Source organism: Rhipicephalus microplus, chromosome 3 (assembly GCF_043290135.1).
Source record: "Rhipicephalus microplus isolate Deutch F79 chromosome 3, USDA_Rmic, whole genome shotgun sequence".
Taxonomy (NCBI): domain Eukaryota; kingdom Metazoa; phylum Arthropoda; class Arachnida; order Ixodida; family Ixodidae; genus Rhipicephalus; species Rhipicephalus microplus.
In genome coordinates this window covers 249,183,064-249,208,671 of record NC_134702.1, presented here as the reverse complement: position 1 = coordinate 249,208,671, position 25,608 = coordinate 249,183,064, and the positions used below count along the sequence as shown (strand labels likewise).

At 43.6% G+C, this 25,608-nt stretch overlaps 1 protein-coding gene and 1 long non-coding RNA gene across 3 annotated transcripts in view; one reads left to right on the top strand and one right to left on the bottom strand.

Moving 5' to 3' along the window:
* Nucleotides 1-25,608, bottom strand: part of LOC119159841 (uncharacterized) — a 250,188-nt gene that overhangs the window by 122,544 nt on the left and 102,036 nt on the right. Inside the window, exons 1-2 of one of the 2 annotated variants that reach the window (XM_075890888.1) lie at nt 24,503-24,619; nt 22,565-22,638 (exon numbers count right to left, since the gene is read on the bottom strand). In XM_075890888.1, coding sequence (XP_075747003.1) covers nt 22,565-22,638; nt 24,503-24,590 — 162 coding nt within the window. In that variant the 5' untranslated portion in view covers nt 24,591-24,619. Of the gene's footprint in view, nt 1-22,564; nt 22,639-24,502; nt 24,620-25,608 lie in introns of those variants that run through there. The other variant, XM_075890890.1, reaches the window with a different exon arrangement.
* On the top strand, nt 1,468-24,992 carry LOC142804210 (uncharacterized). Its single transcript, XR_012894513.1, has 2 exons — nt 1,468-1,659; nt 24,479-24,992. It is a non-coding gene; the product is annotated as an uncharacterized LOC142804210 (long non-coding RNA).

The following is a 25,608-nucleotide window of genomic DNA, read 5'->3' as shown; positions in this document are numbered from 1 at the left end:
CTTTTCATTATAGATCATTCTTAAGTACGTGACTGAATCTACTTGTGGAATAGGTTCTCGATTATATAATACGGAATTGAAACAGAATCTTCTATAGGAAACACAAACAGCGCGCTTTTATTGATGTTCAATGATAAAAGAATGGATTGCAAATAATTTTCTAGAGTAGTAATATGTCTTTGCAATTCCTGGTGTAGTGACTAAATGTCGTTCTCTGCAGCGAAGAACGCGATATCATCTGCATAAATGTAGACACTGATATCCTGAACAATCAAAATACAGCTCACCAGTATATTGAATAATGCTGGAAATAGATCGGACCCTTAGAGAACACCACGTATCTTAAATTTATGCGAACAACATTAATCCTTCACGCAGTAAAATTCCCTTGATTTTAAGAATTCTGCTATCCACTCAATATTATATGCGGAAACTTTAGGCTCTGCAAGGTGTTCAGTAGAATAGAGTGCTTGACACTGTCACATGCTTTAGGTATGTCGATAGTTACTAATGCGGCGTAGTGGTTCCATTTACGGGCAAGCTGTATTCAACTCTCTAAATCCTCATGGGTGCACCAAAATGAGCATTCACTGCAAAAACCAATTTGTTTAGGCTTTAATATGATCTTATTTCTCATGCAGAAGTTTATTCGGCCATTTAGGACCCTCTCTATGAGTTTCACCATGTTGGAAGTTGATGTTAGCGAGATGGGTCTGATATTTTCTATGTTAAAACGTAATCCTTGTTTTTTAATAATAGGATTACCTTAGTTATTTTTCAGTCATACGGTATCCAGGCGTTCTTTAATAAGTTTTTTATAAGATTGAGGACGTCACCGAACGATAGCTTGAATAAAAATTTAATCATAGGAACTGTGATTCCATCTGGACCAGGAGCTGACACGGGTAGATTTCAAATTACTTTTGATGCTTAAGACAGCGTTACGTTTTCGAAGTCAGTGCTTATGCTAGACTTTTGCTAGTTGAAAGATATAATGGAAGAAAATCTAACCTTTAGACCTCTGTCAATTGACTCTAAAAAGTTGTTCGTTTCTTCCAATGATAGTTTTTCATAATCAGTATTTACTGTAGGTGGCAGGATCTTGCGAGATCACATATATCGAAAACAATCTTTTTTATTTTTAGGTTTTGAGAGAAAATAAAAATGTCTTTTATCATATTCTACTTTAGCTTGGGCCCTCATGTTTTTACTTACAGCGGCAATAAATTTATGTTCTGACCAGTTCCTAGGGAAGTGATTAAGTATGAACTTTTTCCAAGCTACCTGTCATCGTCTGTGATCTAGTAAACACTCGGAATTCTACTACGGGCTACAGGGTATCCTCTTCGCCAATTCACCACACACGCTACAGGGTATTCTCTTCGCCACACACGCTCAGCAGCAGTGGCACCGAAAGACCTGTTCGCGGTATCCCTAACGTGACCGTCTCCCAACTTGCAGGAATCGACGCGCAGCAGCTTCACTGGAGCAGGATACGAATGAACACGCGACGACCAAAGGACCACGTGCTGACCTACGTCATCAAGGACCGTCTTCAAAAGCAGTGAACATTGAACGCAATAGCACACACGCTCAGCAGCAGTGGCACCGAAAGGCCTGTTCACGGTATCCCTAACGTGACCGTCTTCCAACTTGCAGGTGGGTGCTTGAACGTATTCTTTTAGACTGTTTTAAACGTTAGCGAGAGACCTGGTTGTCGCTGCTGCTGAATGAAATGGCAAAAAACTGCGTTGCCTGTCACAAGTGTATCCCAACTGATTTTGTGTATTTATCATGTTCAGAGTGCAATTATGAGTATCATCTCGGTTCATGCTCAGGCGTTACCGAAAGCACATACAAAAAGAAATCGTCTGAGGCCAGAACTTCTTGGAAATGTCCGACTTGCAGAACCTCGAATGTTCGAGGCGGCCCGAGTAATGCAAAAGAAAAAAATGGACCGTGAAATAGACCTTGCTAATGAAATTGCTGAAATACACGGTAAACTGAACATACTACTGACAATCAAAGAGAAAGTGGACGCTCTAGAAGGCATTATTGCCACCGTTGATACAATTGAAAAGTTCGTACAAGCAATGTCCGATAAGTACGATGAAGTAATAGCACAAATGAAAAAACAAGGTGCAGATATAGACTGCCTAAAGACACGAGTGAAAAAGCTTGAAGAACGCGCGGAAGTGCAGAAAATTGACAAACTCAAGGAAGAAATGAACGATCTAGGCCAATGCGGCAGAAGACTAAACCTTGAAATTCACGGGCTTCCGCAACAAATGAATGAAAATGTTCTCCGAAAATTGAACATACTGGCAAATGTCTTGAAGCTGCCTAGGCTATCAGAATCGGATGTAGAAGCCGTCCATAGGCTTCCGAAAAGAGCAGGGCAAGACGAGGCTGATAAGCCCGCCCCTATATTGGTACGTTTCACATCTCGACTGACGCGAGATATCTGGCTCAAACAGCGACAAGAACTAAGGAAATCAAAGTCTAAGATCTTTTTCAATGAAAACTTAACTGCACAGAACAAAAAGCTGTTCTGGCTGATGAGGTGTAAAGCCCGTGAGCTGCATTATCAGTTTTAAAAAAGAATGGGAAAATGTTCATGCGACGAAGCCCACGTCCTCAAATTGTTAACATAAGAACTGCTGAAGATCTAGAAGGGCTACGGTAACTAAAAAAAAAAACTAGAGAGTTCTGGCCGACTTAATTCATGGCTTTTTTCACACAGTCTCAGAGTTATTATGATGCCTTTTCTTTTCGGCAATTAAAAGCTACACGAAACGTCAAACACCTATCGTTGTTAAATCTAAATGCCCGTAGTTTAAGGCATAAACAAGAATCTATAAGCCTTTTTTTTCGATACACTCGAACATAATTTTGATATCTTGACATTCACAGAAACCTGGTTTTCTGGTGATAACCTTGATGTACATTTCGCTGGATACAAATGTATTCAAATATCGCGAGAGAACAGAAGAGGAGGTGGCCTGGCGATATATATTAAAAACTCCCTCCAATATGAAAATACTTTAGAATACTCCCATATTGAACTTGACTATGAGTGTTTAATGATCCAATGCATGGGCACAATTGTCGTCCTCATGTACAGACCCCCTTCTGGTTCTGTTACTGTGTTTCTTAATTATCTTGAAATTGTTCTAGAATACTGTTGTCAATCTGGATTTCCTGCGATTTTTTGTGGTGACTTTAATATCGACTTATTGGCAACAACATCTAATAGGCAAAACCTCGTTGATATTTTCTGCTATTTTGGGTATCAAAATGTAATTATTATGCCAACAAGAATTGCAGACATATCTGAAACGCTACTCGACTTATGTTTTACAAACTATCAGCCATGTGAATGCGATGCAGGTGTACTGTTAGCAGACTTAAGCGACCACTTGCCCTTCTTTATTTCCTTCAAGTCATACTTGTCCAGACATGACCAAACTATTCAGAATACAACCATTGAATGCAGAATAATATCTTCGGATAAGATTGCAATTTTTAAACACTTAGTTGAAGGTACAGAGTGGAACTCCGTGACAGAGATCAAAGATCCCGTTGCTTCATACCGCCTCTTTCTAAACAATATCAAAGGTCTCCATGACATTGCATTTCCTAAGACAACGATTAGAAAAACCCGTAGGTCTAGAAAAGCATGGATAGATTCACACCTTTTAAAAAGAATAAAAGAGCGTGATAATCTGTTTAGTGTATTTATCAGAACAAAAAACTTGGACACATTAGCTACATACAAAAAAATTAGAAATAAACTTGGCACTGATAATAAACAAGCGCGTTTCGCGTACTACGAAAATATGTTTGCTGGTATATCTAATGACTCCAAAAAAGTTTGGAAAAAGGTCAATGACCTTATGTGCAAAGATGATAAATTGGTTATATCAGAGCTCGTGATTGACGGTGAACCATGCTCAGGTCCGCCACTTGCAGATAGGTTCAATGAACACTTTCTTAGAGTTGGCGATTGTGGGACTACAGCTGGGGAGATAAGCAATCATACTTATGTAACTAGCAACATTTCATCCTCTGTCTTCTTGTTTCCCACATCCGAATCCGAAACATACAGACTGTTGCAAAAATTAAACAATAATTGTGCATGTGGCGTGGATGACTTAAAACCCCAGCCTAATAAAGCAGTTGCCCATACCATAAGTAAACCGCTTTCACATATCGCTAACACAATTCTTAGTTCAGGTGTTTTTCGTGATGAGCTAAAGATTGCGAAAGTATCTGTCATCTTTAAAGCCGGTAAAAAAATGGCCTTAATAACTGGAGGCCTATCTCATTACTACCTATATTCTCTAAAATATTTGAGCAAGTTATCAACCTACGACTTTTAAATTACTTATTGCAAGAAAATGTGATAATACAACAACAATATGGCGTCCAAAAGAAAAAATCTACTAAAACAGCACTACTGGATATTAAAAAAAATACTTGACAATTTTGAACATAAATTACTTACCATAGGGATTTTTCTTGACTTCAAAAAAGCGTTCGATTCGGTTAAGCACGATATTTTATTACGGAAACTCCCTTCATAGGGAATTAGAGGAAAGGCTCTAGAACTTATAAAAAGTTATCTAAGCGATCGGCAACAGTACACCAGTCTTGGCGACACTAAATCAAACGTAGGTAATATCATTTGTGGCGTTCCACAAAGATCAATCTTAGGGCCTTTGCTATTCTTGATTCATATCAATGATCTACCTAACATACCGCTAACACCCGATGTTGTTCTCTACGCGGACGACACCAATATATTCTTCGCCGGTAATTCCCTCAATCACCTTGAACAACAAGCAAACCTGTGGCTGACACATCTATCCGACTGGCTTCAGTGTAATAGATTAGAATTAAACACCAAAAAAACAAAATATGTTTTATTCTGCCCACGCAATAAGGCTATCACAAGCGAGCCTACAATAATATTTGAAGGGCAGAAAATTGAACGTGTCACAGCGCATAAACTTTTTGGGATACTTTTTCAAGAACACTTAGACTGGTCCTTACACACCAACCACGTTCGTACCAAGATTTCCAGATCCACGGGTATAATCTGCAAATTGCGACAACTCCTCCCTCAGTGGTTGAAAAAACAACTATATTATTCTCTTGTTCACTCACATCTCCATTATTGTCTTCTTGTATGGGGTAATACGACTAAAGCAAACACTGACAAAATTCACACCTTGCAAAAAAAGCTATACGACTAATATCAGGGGTGTCATTCAGGCATCATACCGCGCCTCTCTTTAAGGAACATAAAATACTTACGGTAACCAACGTCATGAAACAAAAATTGGCAATGCTTATTTATAAACAGGTACGAACTGATCGGTCAGGGTTTTATCAGAGGCATCTCCCAAGAGATCACAGTCACAACCTACGGCACAGGGTGTATCCATATGAAAACCACGTACAAATTATGGCACACAAAAACTATTGTATCAACTTTCGAATTTCCTGAACGAACAACCGATTGTAGCTTCTCTAATTGACAATACAGTCTCATATGGCATTTTAAAAAGAAGATACAGGAACACTTCCTCTTTACACAAACATATTCACCGTCACCATCTTTGTCTCATATTCCCTGAAGTATTTTCTTGTATATATCACGTTAACGTTTGCTTATGTTATCCAAACTGTGTTTCATTTATCGGTCAAACATATTCCTTATTGATGTTGCTGTCTCTTGATTGTTGAAACCTTGTATTCAAATTTAAAGTTTCTTCGGGTATTTTACACGTCTTACATTAGTGTTTGTTTACGTCCTCTACAGTTTGCTTCGTTTGTCGGACACGCATATGCTTTATTGATTTCATCGCCTGCGCAAATTGTCGCTCATTTATGTTTTCCTGTACATTTTTTGCATGTAGAAACATATTTATGCTTAATTTCTTATTGACTCTTTACTTTAGACTGAGCACTGTGTTACTTTGGTGGGTTTTGGGTTTACAGGGGGCAGGCGCTTTGTCAGGCTTTTATGCCTTTTTGCCGGTCCCCTAGGCAAATTGTACCTTTCTTCTTTTTTTTGCTTTTGCCTGAAATAAACTTCAACTTCAACAGCAAATTCAGCGTTTTTGTATGCTATTTTAATTACTGCGCTTAATTTCATAGCTTTAGAGTCATCAACGTCTTGAGAGGGAGAGTCTGAAGCAGCTTTTGGGCCGTGTTGAAGTTTTGAATAACTTATATAGGTCCGGGCAGGGAAGCATGATGATTTGACAGGGAAAGCGATCTCAAACATCATAGGAAAGTCGTCGCTGTTGGAGGTGCAATCAAGGGCTGTCCACGACCTAGCAATTCCGAACTTACAAAGCTTAAATCTAAGGCGGAGCGTGAATGACCTCGAATAATTGTGGGAATTCTAGCGTTAAGGCACAGTAAATCGTTGTCTACCGACCAGTCCCACCACCATTGTCCACGTTGATCTGTTCTAAAACCCCAGCAATTATGGTGAGAATTGAGGTCACCGACTATAATTTTCCTTTACAGCCTGAATTAGCAGCCATATCTAACAATCTCGTGTCTTGAACGCCCACAGGAAAGTAGACGTTTATTAGCGAGAAAGGCAAGTATCATGGCAAGGTAATATCTAACGCGAAAAATTCGCATTCAGAAGACATGAGAATTTAACTTTTAAACTAATTTTATTGTTTATAAAGAACGCTAAACCTCTGCCTTTGAATGGACGGTCTAGACGAAAAGTTTCGAAGTTGGGTAGGTGAAATAAGTGTCGTGTTGAAAGTCAAGTTTTGTGTATTGAAATAATAGCCGGATCAAATTTGGAAGACAGGTTCAACAGATCTGTAATGACTGAGTGATGAAATCAGCGCTTCCATTGTGTAAGTTTAAGAGACCATACGATTTCGTTAGAATGGTTTTGGCAGCTATTTTAGCTAAAATACTTTCTTTTAGAAAATCGGTTCTTGAAAGGTTGACCTGGTATTTTTTTTTTGCTTTTTACAAGGTACGGTGATCCAGCTCTTTTCGATAAAGGAGATCCAGAATGCTTTAAGCATTTGAGATCCATGTCCATATCTTGTGTATCCTGAGAAGCTGCCTGTGCACCCTCGCTGTGCCTCTGAACGCCTTTTCCAGAGGGCTCTGTAGACTGTGCATCCGACGGAGTTATCTCACCTTCTGTCAAACTTGTTGGATGTGCAGACCCAGCATTTTCTACAGTCGTATTCATATCTATCTGCGCTCCATAGACTTGTGCGATTTGGTTATTTTTAATATGCAACAGCGACTCACACAGGGTGGTAGCAAGGCGTTGCATAGCCTTATCCACAGCATTCTAGATCATTTCCGCAATTGATAGGGAAAATGATGCTTCCATTGCTATGTTATGGCAGGTATCTTCTCCTGCATACCCTTGGGTTCTGGCTTGATTTTCAGCAATGACATCCTTTCGGGAGCGTGGTCTTGTGTCTACAGTTTCAAAAATTCATATTTCACGTGCCTTGGTTGAGTAATTTGGGTTATCAGCACAGTGTGCTTCATGGCAAAGACAGCACTTTTCTATATTACTTTTGCAGTCGTTTGAGTTCTGCATCTAGGTACTGAACTGCACCCTTTCACTGTGTGCCCATAACGCCAACACTTCATACACTGTAGGGGATGAGGTGATAGTGGCTCCACTCTGTATAATAAAGGCCACACTTCGATTTTGGTTGGGCGATTCGACCCGGCAACTACAATCACGGACTTCCTCCGTTAAGATCTTGTTTTTGTCCACAACTCGACTACATCTGTAGCCAGCTATCACACCTAGCTGCTTCTGAAAACATATCTAATATCTCAGTTGGAGTAAAATTGACATCGAAACCTCGAACAAGGCCTTTGACACAAGCTAGGTGAGGTGGAATGAAGGCACTCGCCTGGTTGGTTGCGAATACCGAGCGTTTTAGTAAGTCTCGAATACAGAGCTGGTCAAACGAGAAGCAGAGAATGCCACCCTTGCCGAACTGCCTGACCTCTGTGATGCTTTGCAGCTCTCTGCTCCCTCTGAATCATTTTTGATTCTTCATCCGTATGATACCATCGTTGCTTGGGAATAATGTCACAGGCACAGATGAGATGCCATTGCGTAGAAACAAGTCAACTGGTAATTCCTGCGGAGAAAGGGAAGCAGAGCCGATGAAAGTCCTTGGTCCAGTTGAGGAAAACAGCATCTGCCTGGTCTTACTATCTGAAAACACAATCGCTAATCAAATAAGACACTATAGAAACGCCTATGAAAAAATAATATTATTAAAAATTAATCACAACTACTAAATCCTTGGCCAAACCCTCAGAGCAGGCGAACATCCACCAGGCCTAAACGCTTGCTGCATTCAGGGTCTTCGTTTTCAACGAGGCATCGTATCCGAGTTTCTCAAGCATCTTGGTGGCGCATAATATGCGCCTGCAAAAAGGGTACAGCCATCACGAAGAAAAAAAAAAGAAAACACTGCAGTGCAGGTGGCATATGTGCTCAGCGACTACGATACTCTATGCTGGTGCCATATTGAACCACCCTGTGCGCCTCCTATAAGCGACAAAACTTGCGAATTAGGTTGGAGCGTTGAATGACTCGCTCGTTTCGCGATTCACTTTATTTGGCACCTGGTTGTACTTTTGCTGTTCTGGAACACTTTATTACTCATATAACCTTTTCTAACCCTTGTCGAAAATGAACTTTGTATTATGCAAACGGAATCACCTGGATGCTTTTAATATGTGTGTTCGTGTGAACATTGTACGAGCGAAGTATCATGTCATCATATTTTTTCTTTAAGCAATTTTAGTACTGAATCCAGGTGAAGAGAAATCGCTCTGTTGATTCTTGAACATGTTTCTGTTTTTCAATGTGTATAAATTTTCTCTTCCTTGAAGTACTTCGCCATATTGTAGGGTAGTTTCTTATTGCTGTAATTTCTTGTTGTGTTTCTTGATGCATATGCCAATATGTCAACCAATGTGTCAACCAAGTCGCTGCATTTATTTTCTTCTGACAACTTTTCTTTACACTAATGTTTTATGCCTTCTTTGATCTGAAATTGTTAAATGATCCGATTCTGTTAGTTTCATTCTGTACTTTATCGCGATGTATGTCTTTATTGTGTACCTATTCAAATTTTTATGTTCACGCCCTTCCTGCTAAAATCCCTGATGGGATTGGCAGTATGTCGCAATAAATAAATAAATAAATAAATAAATAAATAAATAAATAAATAAATAAATAAATAATGACGCCAACCCTTTCTCAACATCAAGCCTGACTAAAGCCAGTTTCCAAAGGAGTGCCAAGCACCAGCGTCACTTTGTGCTATAGGATACTGGGACACGGTATAGAATCACAATGCGTTTAGTGTTTTTTAATTTACTGAGTTTTTTTCTTATGTTGTGCGATACTTGTTACGGACACAGGCGGCGGGAGTGGACGGCTACGCGCACGCGACACTTGTTGTTATATCAAACAGCTCTCGCTGTGAAAGAGCATCTTTCCATTTTATGAAATTGAATATCTATCGATGCTGCAGTTATTTATTTTATCAATTATTCATTTATAATTTTTTATTCTGTCAACTTAGTTTTGCACTCAAATCAAAGGTCATGATTTAGATGATCTTTTTAAAGGAATGAAATTCTAAGTAACATACAAATAAATTGCACTATCAATAGAACACATTAAGTTACAAAAAAACGTCACTGCGGTATGCTCTGCAAATTAACAAAGAAATATTGCATCAAACTATGTTAGACAATGGTAAAAAATATGCATCTCGTGCACCTAAAGTCAGAACCGCCATTATGCGCCAGCAAACTGCACCGCGTTTAAGAGTGCGAGGAAGAAAAAAAAAGAAGCTGAAACGAGAGGCGTAAGTATGAAAGGCTTCATATTTTCCCGTATGCATTATACGGATAGAGCCCGAGAGCGTTGGTGACCGAGTGAACAGTTTGCGCAGTTTTCTAGCAGCCTTCTCGAAAAAACTGTTGACTTGGGCGTTCCAAGCCAGGTATAGTGGCGATGGATTAGGAAAACACATATTTTCTCGCTTTGTTTTGCCGCAACAAGGCGGGAAGGCAGGACTGTCCAAGTATTGTAGTGCACTGTGCTAAACGAAAAGGAGAAAATGTTTAGAAAGTCCACGAAGCGTTCACATACTACTTGAGGCGGCGGATGGTTTGCAACACTGTGCTGTATGCGGATAGTGTGTGCATTAGTAACACTTGCATTTATATTATTCTATTCGCACTTTCTTAGTGGGAATACGATTTCCCAAAGCCGATGCTGTTTGAGGAATATTCCGTCAGACTGTGCTTGTCTTTTTGACGCGAAGGGCGCGACTGTGAAAGTGTGATGTACTTAGGCACATCTCCCTCGTAGTGGACGTGTGGCAACTGCTACAAGAACCTCAGGCGCACCTCTTTTGCCCAGGTAGTTAGTTTATCAATGAAAATGAAAAAAAAAATTGTACGAGAATTTGTAGCGAATAAAATTTGTGAGATATTCTCTACGTGTGAACTTGTGTGCAAATCGTATTGATTTACGTTGTAGTACTTCTAGTTTACAAACATAAACCAGTGAATGAGGAAAAAAAATCACAATGACATATTCTAATACTGGCCTTACCAACATGGTGTATACGCCAGAAGTCTTGCGGGTACAGGAGCTGTTCTCTGACGTCTTCTTAGATACATAAGCTTACGCAATGTGGCCATACTGAGTAGCTTTGTGTGTATCAAATCTCGGATCAAATTTCAGCGTAATGCTTAGGACCTTGAGCAACAAAATGTTAGTCAGTGGTGAACTATGAATGGCGCAACCGAATTGCGACGGATTATGCTTACGCGTTACCATCATAATTGGTCATTTTTCGGCGTTGATAAACTTTCGCCACTCAGCGCACATATCCGCCAGTTTGGTTAGACATTCGTAGAGGTCTTGAGACGTTCATGATGTGGCCTTTGAAGCTGTTAATCTCCTTATAAATGGTTCAATCGTATACAAACAACTTGATATTAGTGTCAATGTGTGGCGTCCGGTTATTTCTGAAAGTTAAATATATTAGCGGTCCCAAGACGTAACCTTGAAGGACGCAAGTAATTACGATGAATATCTTTGATGTTTTACTTTCATACAAAACTAACTGCGAGCTATCTGTGACAAAATATTTAAGGACGAAGATCGTTAATTTTCAGGCTCGTCCGTCCGTGGCGTTAGCGCTCGCCCTAGCCGAGCATATGCACGGCACCCACTATGCGCCATGACGACGATGGCACTATTGATGGTGAAGGACACAGACAACGGCTGGCTTGTGCAGTATATGACATCTAAACATGCTCTGCAATATATGAATGGTAGCAACCAACAACCATCAAAGAAAGGGGTAGAGGCCAACTTTTGGCAACTTCAGGCTAGAGGCTGATACCACGAAGTAGTACATAAAATTGAAGGCAAAACGACACTCACTTATTCACCACTGCATACAATTTAAGACCGCTAATTATGGTATATAGCTGTACACCACTCCCCGCTGCCACTAAATAAATACAAGGTGCGGCCTGTTGCGTCACGTCGCCGTTTTGACAGGGTTGAGAGTTCCGGCCGCTTTTTTTTTTTTTTGAGGGCGCTGACTTTCATTCGATAAACGTGGATGACACTTCGTCTTTAAAGGAGGTTGTGGGAAGATTTGTGCGTGTCCGTGTGCTTTTAAAGACGGTAGTCTTTCTTGAGGACCTTCGACGCAAAATTATTGGTCTGTCTGTCTGTCAGTCAGTCTGTCTGTTTCTCTGTCTGTCTGTCTGTCTGTTTCTCTTTCTGTAGATTTGTCTGTTTTTCCATTCTTAACGGCATGGGGTACTTGAAACGGCTGACCCCATCCGGAGCACCCACCAATCTTGCTGAAGATTTAGCGTTCAATATTGTGTAATTGTCATTTGAAAATCAATTATTACGCATATCTGGTGCACCATAACAACACGTATATTATTACGACGTGTATGTGCCGGATTGATAAGAGGGAATAGAAGTGTGGACTTGGGAAGAAGAAGATCTCTCGGCAGTTTTATCCGGTGCGGCCTCGCCATCCCAGCTTCCGTTCAATAAACCCCCGTACCCCTACTTCAGGCGTAACAGAGTGGTGGAAGGTGCTGGGTACAGTATACGTCGACGAACCACGGAGCCACAGCTGTTCGAACTTCGCCGGAGCCGTCGTATTGCCGGTCTGCCACCGACACCAACTGCCATGGCCGAGAGCGAAGGTCACGCCTTCTCAACCACACAAAGGTCAGTGCCAGCTGCACCTCGATATCACTATATGGAACCCCGCCCGTTCGCGGGAAGAGCAGGAGAAGATGTGGATGCGTGGCTGACACAGTACAAAAGGGTGAGCCGGTACAACTGCTGGGATGCCACCGACCAACTGGGAAATGTCGCGCTGTTTCTCACGGAAACAGCTCTGATGTGGTACGAAAACCACGAAGATTCCTTAACAACGTGGGATCGTTTCACTGAAGAGCTCAAGAAATGCTTCGGCGACTCTGATTCAAAAAAGAAGAGCGCGGAGCGCACGTTGGCTCAAAGAGCTCAGACTCCTGGAGAAACGTGTACCACCTACATAGAGGAGGTCCTGATGCTCTGCAAGATCATAGACCCGTACATGACTGAAGAGGACATGGTCGGCCACCTTCTGAAGGGTATAGCAGAGGACGTCTACAACTTTTTGATAGGCAGGGAAGACCTCACTTCCGTCTCCGCCGTCCAACGTCACTGCCGTACTTTTGAGAAGCTAAAGACCCGTCGTATTGCCCCGAAATTTGGTAGGCTGGCAAATGTAACAACGGTCGCCAGCGTCGACGTGAGCCCGCCCGCCGACCTTGCCGCTACTATCCGGACAATAGTGCGGGAAGAACTACAGCGACAAGACACACTGTTCCACGACACCATCCGCCATACGCCTACCTGTTCATCCTACTACCCGGCCCCGTTCGCTCCTCTGCCACCATCAGTATGTGTGACAGACGTTCGCGAAGCTAGGGCTTCGTGGCCACGCCGAGACTCATTCGCGTCTGACCAGCGGTATGACCAACGTCTTCGTCCCGGCCCCGCCCCACAGAGGCGCGCAGCTCCCGTTCAGCAATCTGCTCCACCCCGTTCGGTTAGGCGACCCTACACAGCCCAGCGCTCTCAGCAGTGGTTCGGCGAGCGACCCCTACCCATCTGCTACAACTGTGGCGTCGAAGGCCACATTGCCAGGTACTGTAACTACCGGCAGCCGCCGAGGTACGACTGGCCACCGAGATCCCACCTGTCCGACTTTGCACAAGCACCAACGTTCCCTGGAAGCGCATCTTACGAGACACCAAGGCCGCTGCGAAACCGTTCTCCAGCCTCTGACCGCAGTCTGACACCCCCGCCAGCCCCTCGCTCCAATCGGTCGCCGTCTCCTAGGCGCCGCTACCCTTCGCCGCCTCCGGAAAACTAGGCAGCGCGGCCGCTGGGGGTGAGGTCGCTGGTGATTCGCTGCAAGAAGAGATACCTCCACCGGTGCTTATGTTTAAAAACAAAGTGCAAGTTTTTGTTGATGGTGTACATACGATGGCTTTGGTGGACACTGGAGCCGCCGTGTCGATCATGAGTGCTGCGTTCAAAGCTCGTTTGGGAAGAAAGGTGACCTTTTTGTTGGAGAAAGCGATAACGTTCTGTGGCGTGGGCGGCAACTCGTTGTGTCCGATTGGTGTTTGTACCGCGGCAGTGTTACTGAGTGATCAAGTGTTTGTGACAGAATTCACGGTTCTTCCGCGGAGCACTCATGACATCATTCTAGGCATAGATTTCTTGCGAATGTGCGGAGCCACTGTAGACTGTCGAAATGGCGAAGTTATCATAAGTGACGCTGTTCCTCATGGACTTATCGAGAATTCGGGTACGGAAAGCGGTGCGCTCCGAGTCTATGAAGATACCGTTATCCCGGCCTTCTGTGCTGTGCGCGTTCCAGTAGCTTCTTCGCATATTAACGACAATAAGACCAGTTTCGATGCGCTAGTGGAGCCTTTCCATCTAAGTTGTATAAAGAAGAACACGTTGGTACCCCACAGCATAGTTTCAGTGAGTGAAGGTCGTTCAGACCTTTGGACAACGAATTATTCAAACGAACCGGTGCTGCTACCAGGAGGACTTAAGCTAGCGTCGTTTAAAGAATACTCGCCAACAACAGTAGCTGTCCTCAGTGACGTTCGACGGGATGAACAAGTGACCGCCTGCTCAGACAGTTCGAAAGTTTTACCTATGGTTGATAAGGCGCTGACTGCCGACAAGCGCAGAATGCTTGTGGACGTTTTGTTAAAGTACTTGCAAGTTTTTGATTTCTCCCAGAGTGACCATACGCCTTCCATTCCTCCATTTCGTATACGCCATAGGATAAATACACAAACAGCACAGCCAATCCGACAAAAACCGTACCGAGTATCGCCGTCCGAGCGCAAGATAATAGACAATCAAGTGCGTGAAATGCTCCAAAAGGGCATCATTCAAGAATCATCGAGCCCTTGGGCAGCTCCTGTGATCCTTGTGAAAAAGAAAGACGGTACCTGGAGATTTTGTGTCGACTATCGCCGTTTGAACTCCATCACGAAGAAAGATGTTTATCCTCTTCCACGAATTGATGACGCCTTGGACTGTCTCCATTCGGCGTCATACTTCTCGTCTATCGATTTACGTTCAGGCTACTGGCAGATTCCCATGCATCCAGCGGACAAGGAAAAGACTGCTTTCATAACTCCAGACGGACTTTATGAATTTAACGTGATGCCGTTTGGATTATGTAATGCTCCTGCCACATTCGAAAGGTTCATGGATACCATTCTGCGTGGCCTAAAATGGAACGTCTGTATGTGCTACCTAGATGACATCGTGATCTTTGGGCGCACATTTCGTGAGCACAACGAACGCGTGGACATTGTTCTGGAATGCATTAGAAACGCTGGCCTTGTTCTTAATTCGAAGAAGTGTCATTTCGGCGAGCGACAAACCTTAGTACTTGGGCACCTTGTGAACAAAGATGGGATCAGGCCTGACCCGAGCAAGACAGCAGCTGTGAAAGCGTGCAAACCACCTCGCTCAACGAAAGAGCTTCGCAGCTTCCTAGGCCTGTGCTCGTACTTTCGCCGATTTATTCCCGCATTCGCCGACGTTGCCTTCCCCTTGACCAGTCTGCTACGTCAAGGTACTAGCTTTGAATGGACACATGACTGTGAGACGTCTTTCAACCAACTCAAGTTCTTACTCACATCGCAGCCCATTCTCCGACACTTCGACCCTTCGGCGCCGACCGAAGTTCATACTGACGCCAGTGGCATTGGCATAGGTGCAGTTCTAGTACAACGACACAGTGGAAAGGAACATGTCATTGCGTATGCCAGCAGAACTTTAAGTAAACCAGAACGGAATTACACAGTGACTGAGCAAGAATGTTTGGCACTCGTCTTCGCTGTACAGCGATTCCGTTCATACCTGTACGGTCGTCCCTTCCAAGTGGTCACAGACCATCATTCCTTGTGCTGGCTTGTAAGCCTCCGAGACCCATCTGGCCGCCTGGCACGCTGGGCCCTCCGCTTGCAAGAGTATGACTTCACGGTGTCATACAAGAGTGGCAGGAAGCACGCTGACGCTGACTGCCTTTCGCGGATGCCGCTTACTACAACACTTTGCGATGCCGACAATTTCGATCACCTAATTGCGTCAGTGACTCCAGTATTCCCGGACAAGACCACCTTTGAAAATGAACAGCGGAAGGATGTCAGCTTGGAGCCATTATTTGCTGAAGCACGAGCGTCCACTTTGGCCGGACGCTTTTGCGTTCGTGAAGGATTACTTTACAAGAGGACCTTCTCGGCCACGGGTTCCCGCTTCTTGCTGGTGGTGCCGCACACACTCCGTTCCTCCATTCTGCGCGCCATGCACGACGACGCAACTTCGGGTCACCTGGGAATGACGCGAACACTCCTTCGTACACAGGAGCGATTTTACTGGCCACGCATGCGCCAGTCAGTTGAGCAGTACGTGGCCAGTTGCACTCAATGCCAGACGCACAAATCAGTCACGACTGCTCCGGCTGGACTTCTACAGCCTGTGACGCCTCCCAGCACTCCCTTTGAGCAAGTTGGCATTGACCTCGTGGGCCCTTTTCCACGCTCGGCAAAAGGCAACCGTTGGATTGTAGTGTGCGCCGATTACCTGACCCGCTACTGCGAAACGGCCGCCCTGCCATCTGCGACTGCTGGCGAAGTATCCTCCTTTCTCCTGCACTCTATCATACTGCGCCACGGACCTCCTCGCGTCATAATAAGCGACCGCGGCCGTCAGTTTACGGCAGACGTTGTTGAGGAACTGCTCCGTATGTGTGGCTCGGAACTTCGTCATTCGACACCTTACCATCCACAGACGAATGGCCTTACTGAACGAACGAACCGGACACTGGTGAATATGCTTTCAATGTACGTGGCGTCCAATCACAAGAACTGGGACGACGTCTTACCGTTCATCACGTATGCCTTCAACACTGCCCAACACGAAACCACCGGCCACAGCCCTTTCTTCCTTCTTTACGTTCGACCCCCTCGTTATACCCTGGACACTATCTTTTCGTTTTATGACAATGACGATCCTTCATTAGCTGAAACACTATGCCTTGCAGAAGAAACTCGGCGTCTTGCCCGCCTGCGTACTATAGCATCGCAAGACCGCTCAAAGCTCCGCTACGACAGCAAGCACCGCCACGTCACATATGAACCGGGAGACCTTGTAATGGTGTGGAAGCCTATCCGCAAGCGTGGCTTGTCCACAAAACTTCTCGCCCACTACACTGGCCCATTCGTTGTCCTTGAGCGCCTCAGTGCAGTAGATTATAAAATAGCACGACTGACAGCTAGTGGGAGACGATCAACCAAGACCGAGGTTACCCATGTGGCTCGCCTCAAAGCTTTTAGACTGCGGGACGATGCATGAAACGCGCGGTGCGCTTCGTCTGCGAAGGGGGAAATATTACGACGTGTATGTGCCGGATTGATAAGAGGGAATAGAAGTGTGGACTTGGGAAGAAGAAGATCTCTCGGCAGTTTTATCCGGTGCGGCCTCGCCATCCCAGCTTCCGTTCAATAAACCCCCGTACCCCTACTTCAGGCGTAACAATATACTCTGCATGTGCGTCTTTTACAGGAAAAGGCATACATAAATAATTTTAAGGACTGTAGCACTTATCACGCTGCGCTGACCATGCAACGCTTTCACGAAAAGGTGAGTGTTTCCAACGCTTCGCTAAAACGAGGTCGTGGTGACACCTTCCCGTCGCCTTGCGTTCTATACCTTATCACCTCTAAGACGGGTGCGCACACGCGTCTCAGAGCCACGCGCTTCGTTTTACAAGAAAACTGCCAGATGACGCTCATGTCTCACGTGTGACGTGATTTGATGCGCTCATTCACCTCCGCTGCTCGCTCGAGGCACTCTAACGCAGCTCATCCAAAATACCAGTCACTAATTTTCTTGCGCAGAACATCAAATAAATGTTTTGTTCACTCTCTCCCCACGCAAGATTATAGTCTTTTGACGTTATTTGCTGATTAGCATGCTGATACGGGGCCAATTCTTTCCGTGTGCTTTCTCGTGCTTTGTTTTTGCTTGCGATCGTCTCTGGGAGCAGTTTGTTACATTTTTTCTGTGATCGCGTGCGATTTTTTGGTGCCCGCTGATGAGGCAGATGGTTCTTTAGTGGTGTGTGTTGTGTGCTGCTGAGCAGCTCGAACGTAGAAAAGAGACGCTACATTGAAGCACAAGGCATTCCTCTGCAATCTACAGAGTTAAGAAGCGTATCATGACGCGTGTTATTCGTCACAGAGCACGTATTTTTGTAGCAAATGAGTACTGAAGCAGACGCATGCCACCGCCCCCGGGAGTCAGATTACCCTGCCAAACGTTCACTTCACGGGCGCATGCAATTAAACAAGAAAACAAGCATCATAAGACGCCTAGGGTGTGCTCTTGGCATCTACACACGCGACAGCCAACCATCACAAATGAACAGAAATCAAGATGTCGAAGCGGGGTCCATTTTGGAGGCGACCGTTTTCGCAGGCGATACGGTGAGATGAAACCCTTACCCCTGGCGGCCGCCCTGGTACAAGCTACGCGCAGTACAATTGTTCCAATTGTTCGCGAATTAAAGAGGGATCCAAACTATACGTGTCGAAGGGTAGGACGGATGGTGAACTCGGCCGCCAAGTTTGATGTACGAGCCGTTCTTAAGTTGTGTAGTTCGGTCAGTCGATGTTGAAGAATCGAGGTATGAGGCCGCTGGAGTACTTTGCTTAAGAGTGTCGCCGTGACAATAACCAGCGCTGGTGTTGGTTTCGGTGTTTTCTTGAAAAGAAATACTGAAGATAAGTTCGAAGAATTCTGCACTACACGCGTGTGGTGAACGTTCGGGGCGCAGAGTGTTATTGTACAGTTTATAGTGCGTGAGATTGCATCTGTAGCACAGGAAGTTTGTTCCCGTTGTTTTAAATATTTTCGAAGTGATTTTGGATACCACCATACCTGGCGTCCGTAACAGCTATGCTATGGTGCGAAACAATAACTGTTATCAGAAGTAAATGTCTTGGAACGCATAACATTTGATCCTGGGATATTTTCATTGTAGTCGATTATTATACCACAGAGCCACGCTGGTTCTTGAAACTCTTGAGCAAAAATGACCAATACTGGTGTCATTGCAGACCAGGAACCGTATTAAAGTTTGTCATAAAGCATCGCAGAAGAAGAAGAGGATAAAAAGAAGGACAGGGGGTTTATTGAGTCCTCAGACAGGCTGGCTACCCTGTACCTCGGAAAGATGTAAGGCGAAAAAAGTTGACAGAAAGGAGACGTAGAACCAGGACAACATTACGACCGATGACCCTGATTGCAGACAGCTCTGAAGCCTCTTACCCGCAAGAACCAGTTACGATGATTTACGAGGTAGAGAATAGCTTAAGGTGTGGTTGCATTGCTCGCCCCATTATTGTCTACAACGAGATCTCGAAAAGACGTTGATCCAGTTTTCGCTGCGACTGCCCTGCGTGTTCTGCGGAGGCGTCGACATTTTTTTCGCCATAGCATACCTAGTACAAAATGACACTCGACTGCATCTGCCTGCCCGGCCCCCACGTCTGATCAAGATGGTGCACCCCCGCCCCCCCCCCCCCCCCCAAAAAAAATAAATGTGCCTACGCCTTGACTGGCTTGTCACGCAATTCACCTATCTTGCCGCCTAGTGCGATTATAAATTCATTTTAAGAGTCCTTGCACTACGACGCATTCTTATAGTGTTTGTTTTCAAGCTAGTTCTATAAAATATTTTGGCTCAATTCTAGAACACTTTTTCGCCACACCGACAGCATGAATTCAGTCTAATTAGGAGCCTACAATCTTTATTATCTCATTTTTGACTGTATTGGTTGTTCGAACGCGGACAAAATATTTCTTCACTCACAACTAACAACGCTAACGCTGGCTCCATTGGATAAATTTTTGCGAAATAAGCTCTTGACGTTATCGCTTTAAATTGCTGTAGAAAGACCATTATTTAGCTTTTTTTATGACGGATGTGCACGTTCCACCCACGTTCGGCGCTAGAACTAAAATTTGCTTGAGCGTCTACTTGATGTAAACTAAAAAAGCGGGTACTTTTTGGCAGTAATGCTGTGCAATACGAGTGTCACTTCCTGCGTAGCGGAAGAGATCTGTTCTTAATCATGAACTAGCATAAACTCTCTTCTTCGTGCTCTTCCTCGCTCCTAGAATACATACCCTGACTTAGCGTGCGTGAGAGGTAATTATTTTCATGGGTGTTAGAACGAGTACACTGAGAGCGAGATTAAAAAACAGGGAGAAAACAGACAGAATTGTTGAGAAAAAAACAGATGTTATTGGAACGAGAATTATTTGAGAGACGATATTCGACCCGTGCACCCACTATACACAGGCGAGTGCCTTGAATCCGCGGTTTTGCTGACATAGCATAGTCTTCTATACTATCGGTACACTTTCTTCCATATAGTACCGGTAGGGTGGTACTGGGGAATGAAGATGAGAATGCAGAGCTAACAAACAGGAGGAGGAGAAAAAAATAGCCACCATATTCACAAAGTGACTGACGTTGCAGGAATTTAAGTAGAGTTGATCTGGTAACGCGCGGATCCTCCATACAATTTCCAACCGTCCTATATAGACGCGACACCGTTGCTGAATACCTGGCATACAAAATATTTGTGATTCACATTAGGATGAAGTATATAATTTCAATGAACTATGTACATTAAAAATACGCAATAGATGTATTTTGCAAAGTACAAGAAGGGCGTCTCCTAATGAGCTCGAGTACTCATTTTCCTTTAAAAATTATTTCTTTATGCCTAGTAATGTATGTTGCCAAGGTACCATCAATGATTGAACGCAATGAAAAGTTTGAGAAGGCAACGTCAATACATGTGCCTCTGATAGTGGTAGGAAGTTTTCAGTCGTACAATACGCATCGCAGAGCCGAAAGTGACAAGGTATTGTTGTTGTAGAGGCACACGTGCCCAAATACCTTGCAAATTTTACGTGCTCGAAGCGCACGTCGGCGCCACCACCTTTACGTCGGGTAGCGACCGCTTTTGGCGCTTGGCCGCGACTTAGCATACACCTTTTCAGGGTTTTCTTGACACCTCTTTCGTATTGCTATTGCTCCGCGACTTCTGAAAACCGAGTTACGCCTGGTACGGCTATGGGGAATGCCAACGCCACCAATGAACAAGTTTCAACCTTAAGCAGCTTCACCCCTAAAACACGGCGTATCCACGATGTAAATCATGATTATATAGTGGGCGAAGCATTGGGATAATTAAATTTTACCATAAATAAACCGTGACGTTGAGCCCTCAGGCATGTAAATTAGTAACAAGCCGTGCACTGTTACATACAATGTTTATTGGTCATAGCTCGATTTTGTTGTGTTGAGTTGTGAATTCTGTTTTTCCTTCAATAATACTGCTTTGTCGTATAGAATCTAGCTTCATGTTGGCAGTGACAAGGTCTGGGCACATTCCCCTAGAGACTATTGGTTATTTACAGTCCTACGAAACGAATCATGAAGTACATCAAGACGTTATCTACTGCACAAGCCTTTCCTTGTCTGTGATCATGCTCATCGTCATTGTCATCATTTATACTGAATTGCATGCATGTGTTATGCCAAGATAGCAGCAAGAGACTGTGTAATCTGGAACGCGCTTTTTCTGCATTGTCAAGAGCGCCATCGGGATCCTCAATACGTATAGTGGGTACCTTGCATGCGCTGTGCCGTAATCAGTGAAATATAATGTGTGTGAAGATATTTTTACCGTGTTTTTAACCCTCCACTTATGTAACGGCTGCGCGATTTCACAGGCGTACCATTATGGAAAGCTCAACAGGCACACCACTCACAAATTCGACTGAATATCGGCACCTATTATACCACTGGTGCCGATCCTCTTGCGACACACGTAAACTAGAAGTCGCAAATACGGGACTGCGCTGTAGAGTGCCCAAATTGAATTTCTACCAAAACAGGTCTGGTGATGCTCTTTCTCTAATGTGCGCTTTTTGTGGCGAGCTAAAAACTATGGGTCAGTACAATTTTTGACATGTAGACGATTCACTACAGCTCGTAGATCCAAGTTAGAAAATACTTTACGTGATATTAGAATGAATTTATCCATACCCGTGATTCTCTCCTTTGGAGCCTCTATGGGTTCGCCAGTGCGAAAGTTTCTGAGGCAGTGCGGAATCATCTAAATGAAACGAAAAGACTAACAAAGTGTTATTATACTTCTGTGTTGACATACGCATAACTTCTCTTTTTTTTCTTTTTTAAAGTTAGATTTTATTTAAGGTTATTATCTATTATTATTACAAAACTTCGTAGTAAGTACAGATCAGGGATTATCAAAATTTCTATCAAAAATTTGTGATGGTTTCAATTGTTAGTTTTTTTACTCTAAAATTGATTTATACTTTATAAGACCACTCAATTATTGGCCGATCCCCCACAGTGGGTATGAGCCACAAGTGAAAGGCAACAAGAACAAGACCATATTGTGTGGTCTGAAACGGCATTGTTATTTATTGTCATCAGCATCGTCGTCAGTGGCAGCTACGGCGCACAGCGCTAACAGACAAGCTTCGACCTTAAGAAGCTTCGCCTCTGAAAATGTCGACATAGCATATAAGAGAAAGCAAGAGGCAAATGAACCGAAGCAAGTGAAACCAATGTAGAAAGGTGCGTAGACACAGTCAGAAATACGTAGGAAGGCGTAAGGAACAATGAGGCACAGCCAGGGGCAAGAAAAACCAAGGCTAGAGTGTAAAAGCCTAGCCCAGATTAGACCAGCTAGGTATCCAACAGCTCTGCTTTGCCCCAGCTATGCGCGTGTTAGTTGAAGCTGCGCGAAGTTCATGTCCACTCACGTCATACTCCTCGTTCTTGATGGGACGGCCCATTTTGGTCATGCAACCATGTGCTTCCACCACAGCATCTGCCACTGGGCCCAAAACAGAGGCAACACTGTTAACACCAATAAATACTTATGTTACAACTGCATGTGATATAAATGATGGAACTATTTTAAACGATATTCATATTCAAGGTGTGTGTGTGTGTTCGAGCCGGCGTTTTTACAAGTGGACTTGTCTTCTTCAATGCGGATAATGATTTCCTTAGCGCTTAAGTACATGCTGTGTGTCCCATTGCTTTTATTTTTAACAAGGGCAATTGTGAAGGGGTCGGGTACGGTCGGGGTCTTTCATTGTGTATTATATCACTCAAAAAAGAGGTGGGTGATTCCACGAAAGGTCGACACGGGTCGGAAAGTTGCTATATCAGAGTTGATTGCTTGTATTGTAATTTTTACACATACCACCCAGTAGCTTGAAACTGATTGATTGATATGTGGGGTTTAACGTCCGAAAACCACCATATTGCCACAAACCATGCATTGGGTTTGTTTATTTGTGTTTTGTTTTTTCGGCCTGGCTGCGCCGGCCTGTGCTATCACTGTTTTCACAGCGTTTCGAACAAACGCTATCACAGCGTTTCGAACAAACGCTATCGAACAGCGCTTCGAGCGTTCCGAACAAACAGCGTTTCGAACAAACGCTATCACAGCAATCTCGATACAATTCGACTATTCGAGAAACCCTCGCGCCGAGGGATATAAATTCTCGCTCAGCCGATGCCGCGACATTCAATCGCCGACGCTCACTAGCGTGCACGTCGTTTTGCCGACCACTGCTTCGCCGCCTGTGTATTCTTTCAGTTGTTAGGGGAGCACAGGTTCGCTCCAATAAACTTGTTTTCCTCATAGACAACTGTGTCGTCCTTTGCAGCGGGACAATATGATTATGAGAGACGCCGTAGTGGAGGGTTCCGGAAATTTCGACCACCTGGGGTTCTTTAACGTGCACCCAAATCTGAGCACACGGGCCTACAACATTTCTGCCTCCATGGGAAATGCAGCCGCCGCAGCTGAGATTTGAACCCGCGACCTGCGGATCAGCAGTCGAGTACCTTAGCCACTAGACCACCGCGGCAGGGCAGCTTGAAACTGAGCTTCATTTTTTGTTAATGGCATAGTTTAGGAAAAAATATATATTGAGCCTATTGTACAGTGAAACCAATTTCGTCCTTTTTGAATTTCGGAAGTTAACGACGATATAAAACACATATACTAGCTCAATGAATAGAATTTTTTAATACATGTACGCGTAACGAGGAGTGAAGCAGCATTGTTTGAAGCTTGTATACTGAAGCAAAGTGTTTCAGAAAAATAACTGAACAGGTGACATTTTCTGAAAATAGCTTTATTAGAGTTTTTTTCTCCTAGGCTAAACCAGCTACTGTTTTATAACTTGGTGACCAGTTGCAACATATTGTTTGCAATATTTCCTGTTGATACTGCGGATGTATCTTAAAAAAATAATTTTATGGATGACCTCAAACTTTCAAATTTGTAGACAATAAAGGCTACTGAAAAATCAGTACTTACAAAATCCATTTTATGTTTTTCTTAAAATTTCATAAATTGTTTCTAACAGATGATAAAAAAACAATATTCAAAAACATACTGCATTTTTTTATTTGCAGCGACAAATTTGCAGGTGGAAATTCCAGCTTTCTCCTTCCGTGTTTTGTCTTTGTGGGTTGCTTCCTTAATATTTTTTCACTTCATGTTGAGGAACACCAGATGGTCTAGATTTTGGGAGCCCTCTGTTACATTGTTCGTCATAATTCTAATGTGGTTTTAGGACGTAGTAACCCAGATAATAATGACAGTACTACTATTTTTTCAAAAAAGAACCTATGATGGCTCCGTGGCTTTGCAGGTACAAAAAACAAGCAGCACTCACATGGTATGGGAATGGACGGGCAGTCCATTCCATTCGCCAGCGTCCAAGCAGCGGCAAGCAGCACCCAAAATAGAGCACGTCCACGCATCACCTTCTAGCACACCACACTGGCTTCAGTGAACCGCGCTTAGTCGATTGCATTTTTATGAGGCAAGGCAACAAGAGGTAATTGCCGCAGATGATCAAATATTCCTTTTCGTGGCCTGACCCAATAATTATATGAAGACTCCTGCTATTCTGTAGTTATTGAAATTGCGGATACAGGTTAGGCTGTATTTTCTGCACTCCTGGCTGAAAAAACAAAAAAAAACTGATTTCTTGTGAGGTCTTATAGGTTGCTGGCTGCCATAGCTGTACATTTATTATTAATTGTTGCCGAAAATAGTATTAAAGTTGTGATTGCTTATTTCTTGTGGTCATCAGCAGTACATGTAATTTTTATTTCCATGCACATATTCCTGTACCCGATTAAAAACGTTGCAACAAGACACATACAGCAGTCATTCGTCCGCGTCAACACACTACACCTACGTCTCAAGATTGAGCCCTTTCCAAACGGCACACAATCTGCTTTTTCTTGCACTGCCTTATTAAAATAATGGATGGTTTTTTGTGTATTTAGTGAAATATACCATTTTAAAAGACGAATCTATGAAAAGCTGTATAAGGGAATTCGAATCGAATATGTCCCCATCGTCACTACCACCTGCAGGCGAATGCGTATCGGAAGTTTCTCTAATCCAGCATGTCCTGTGCGAGTTTCATATGTTATGCACTTGTAAATGTCTTAAATAAGTTGGTACACAAGATCTTTTCCCATCCTCGGCAAATAACGCATCGTTATTAGTAGCAAAGAAAGAAGTGAAAACAGAGATAGGAAAATTTTAATAATTGCTGAATGCACGCTGGACTAGGCTCCCACCTGTAGGTTCGCGAAGGAACCGAGTCTCCCAGCAGCTTCCGCGGCCTCTTTCATGATTTGGAGTTGTTCATCAACGCTCGAACAGTGCAGAATAGTCCGCTAACGTGCCCGACGGTATTCTTCAGAGGCCGTGACCAGTGAATTGCAGAATAATTCAAGAAATGCCCTTGAAAAATGGTCAAAA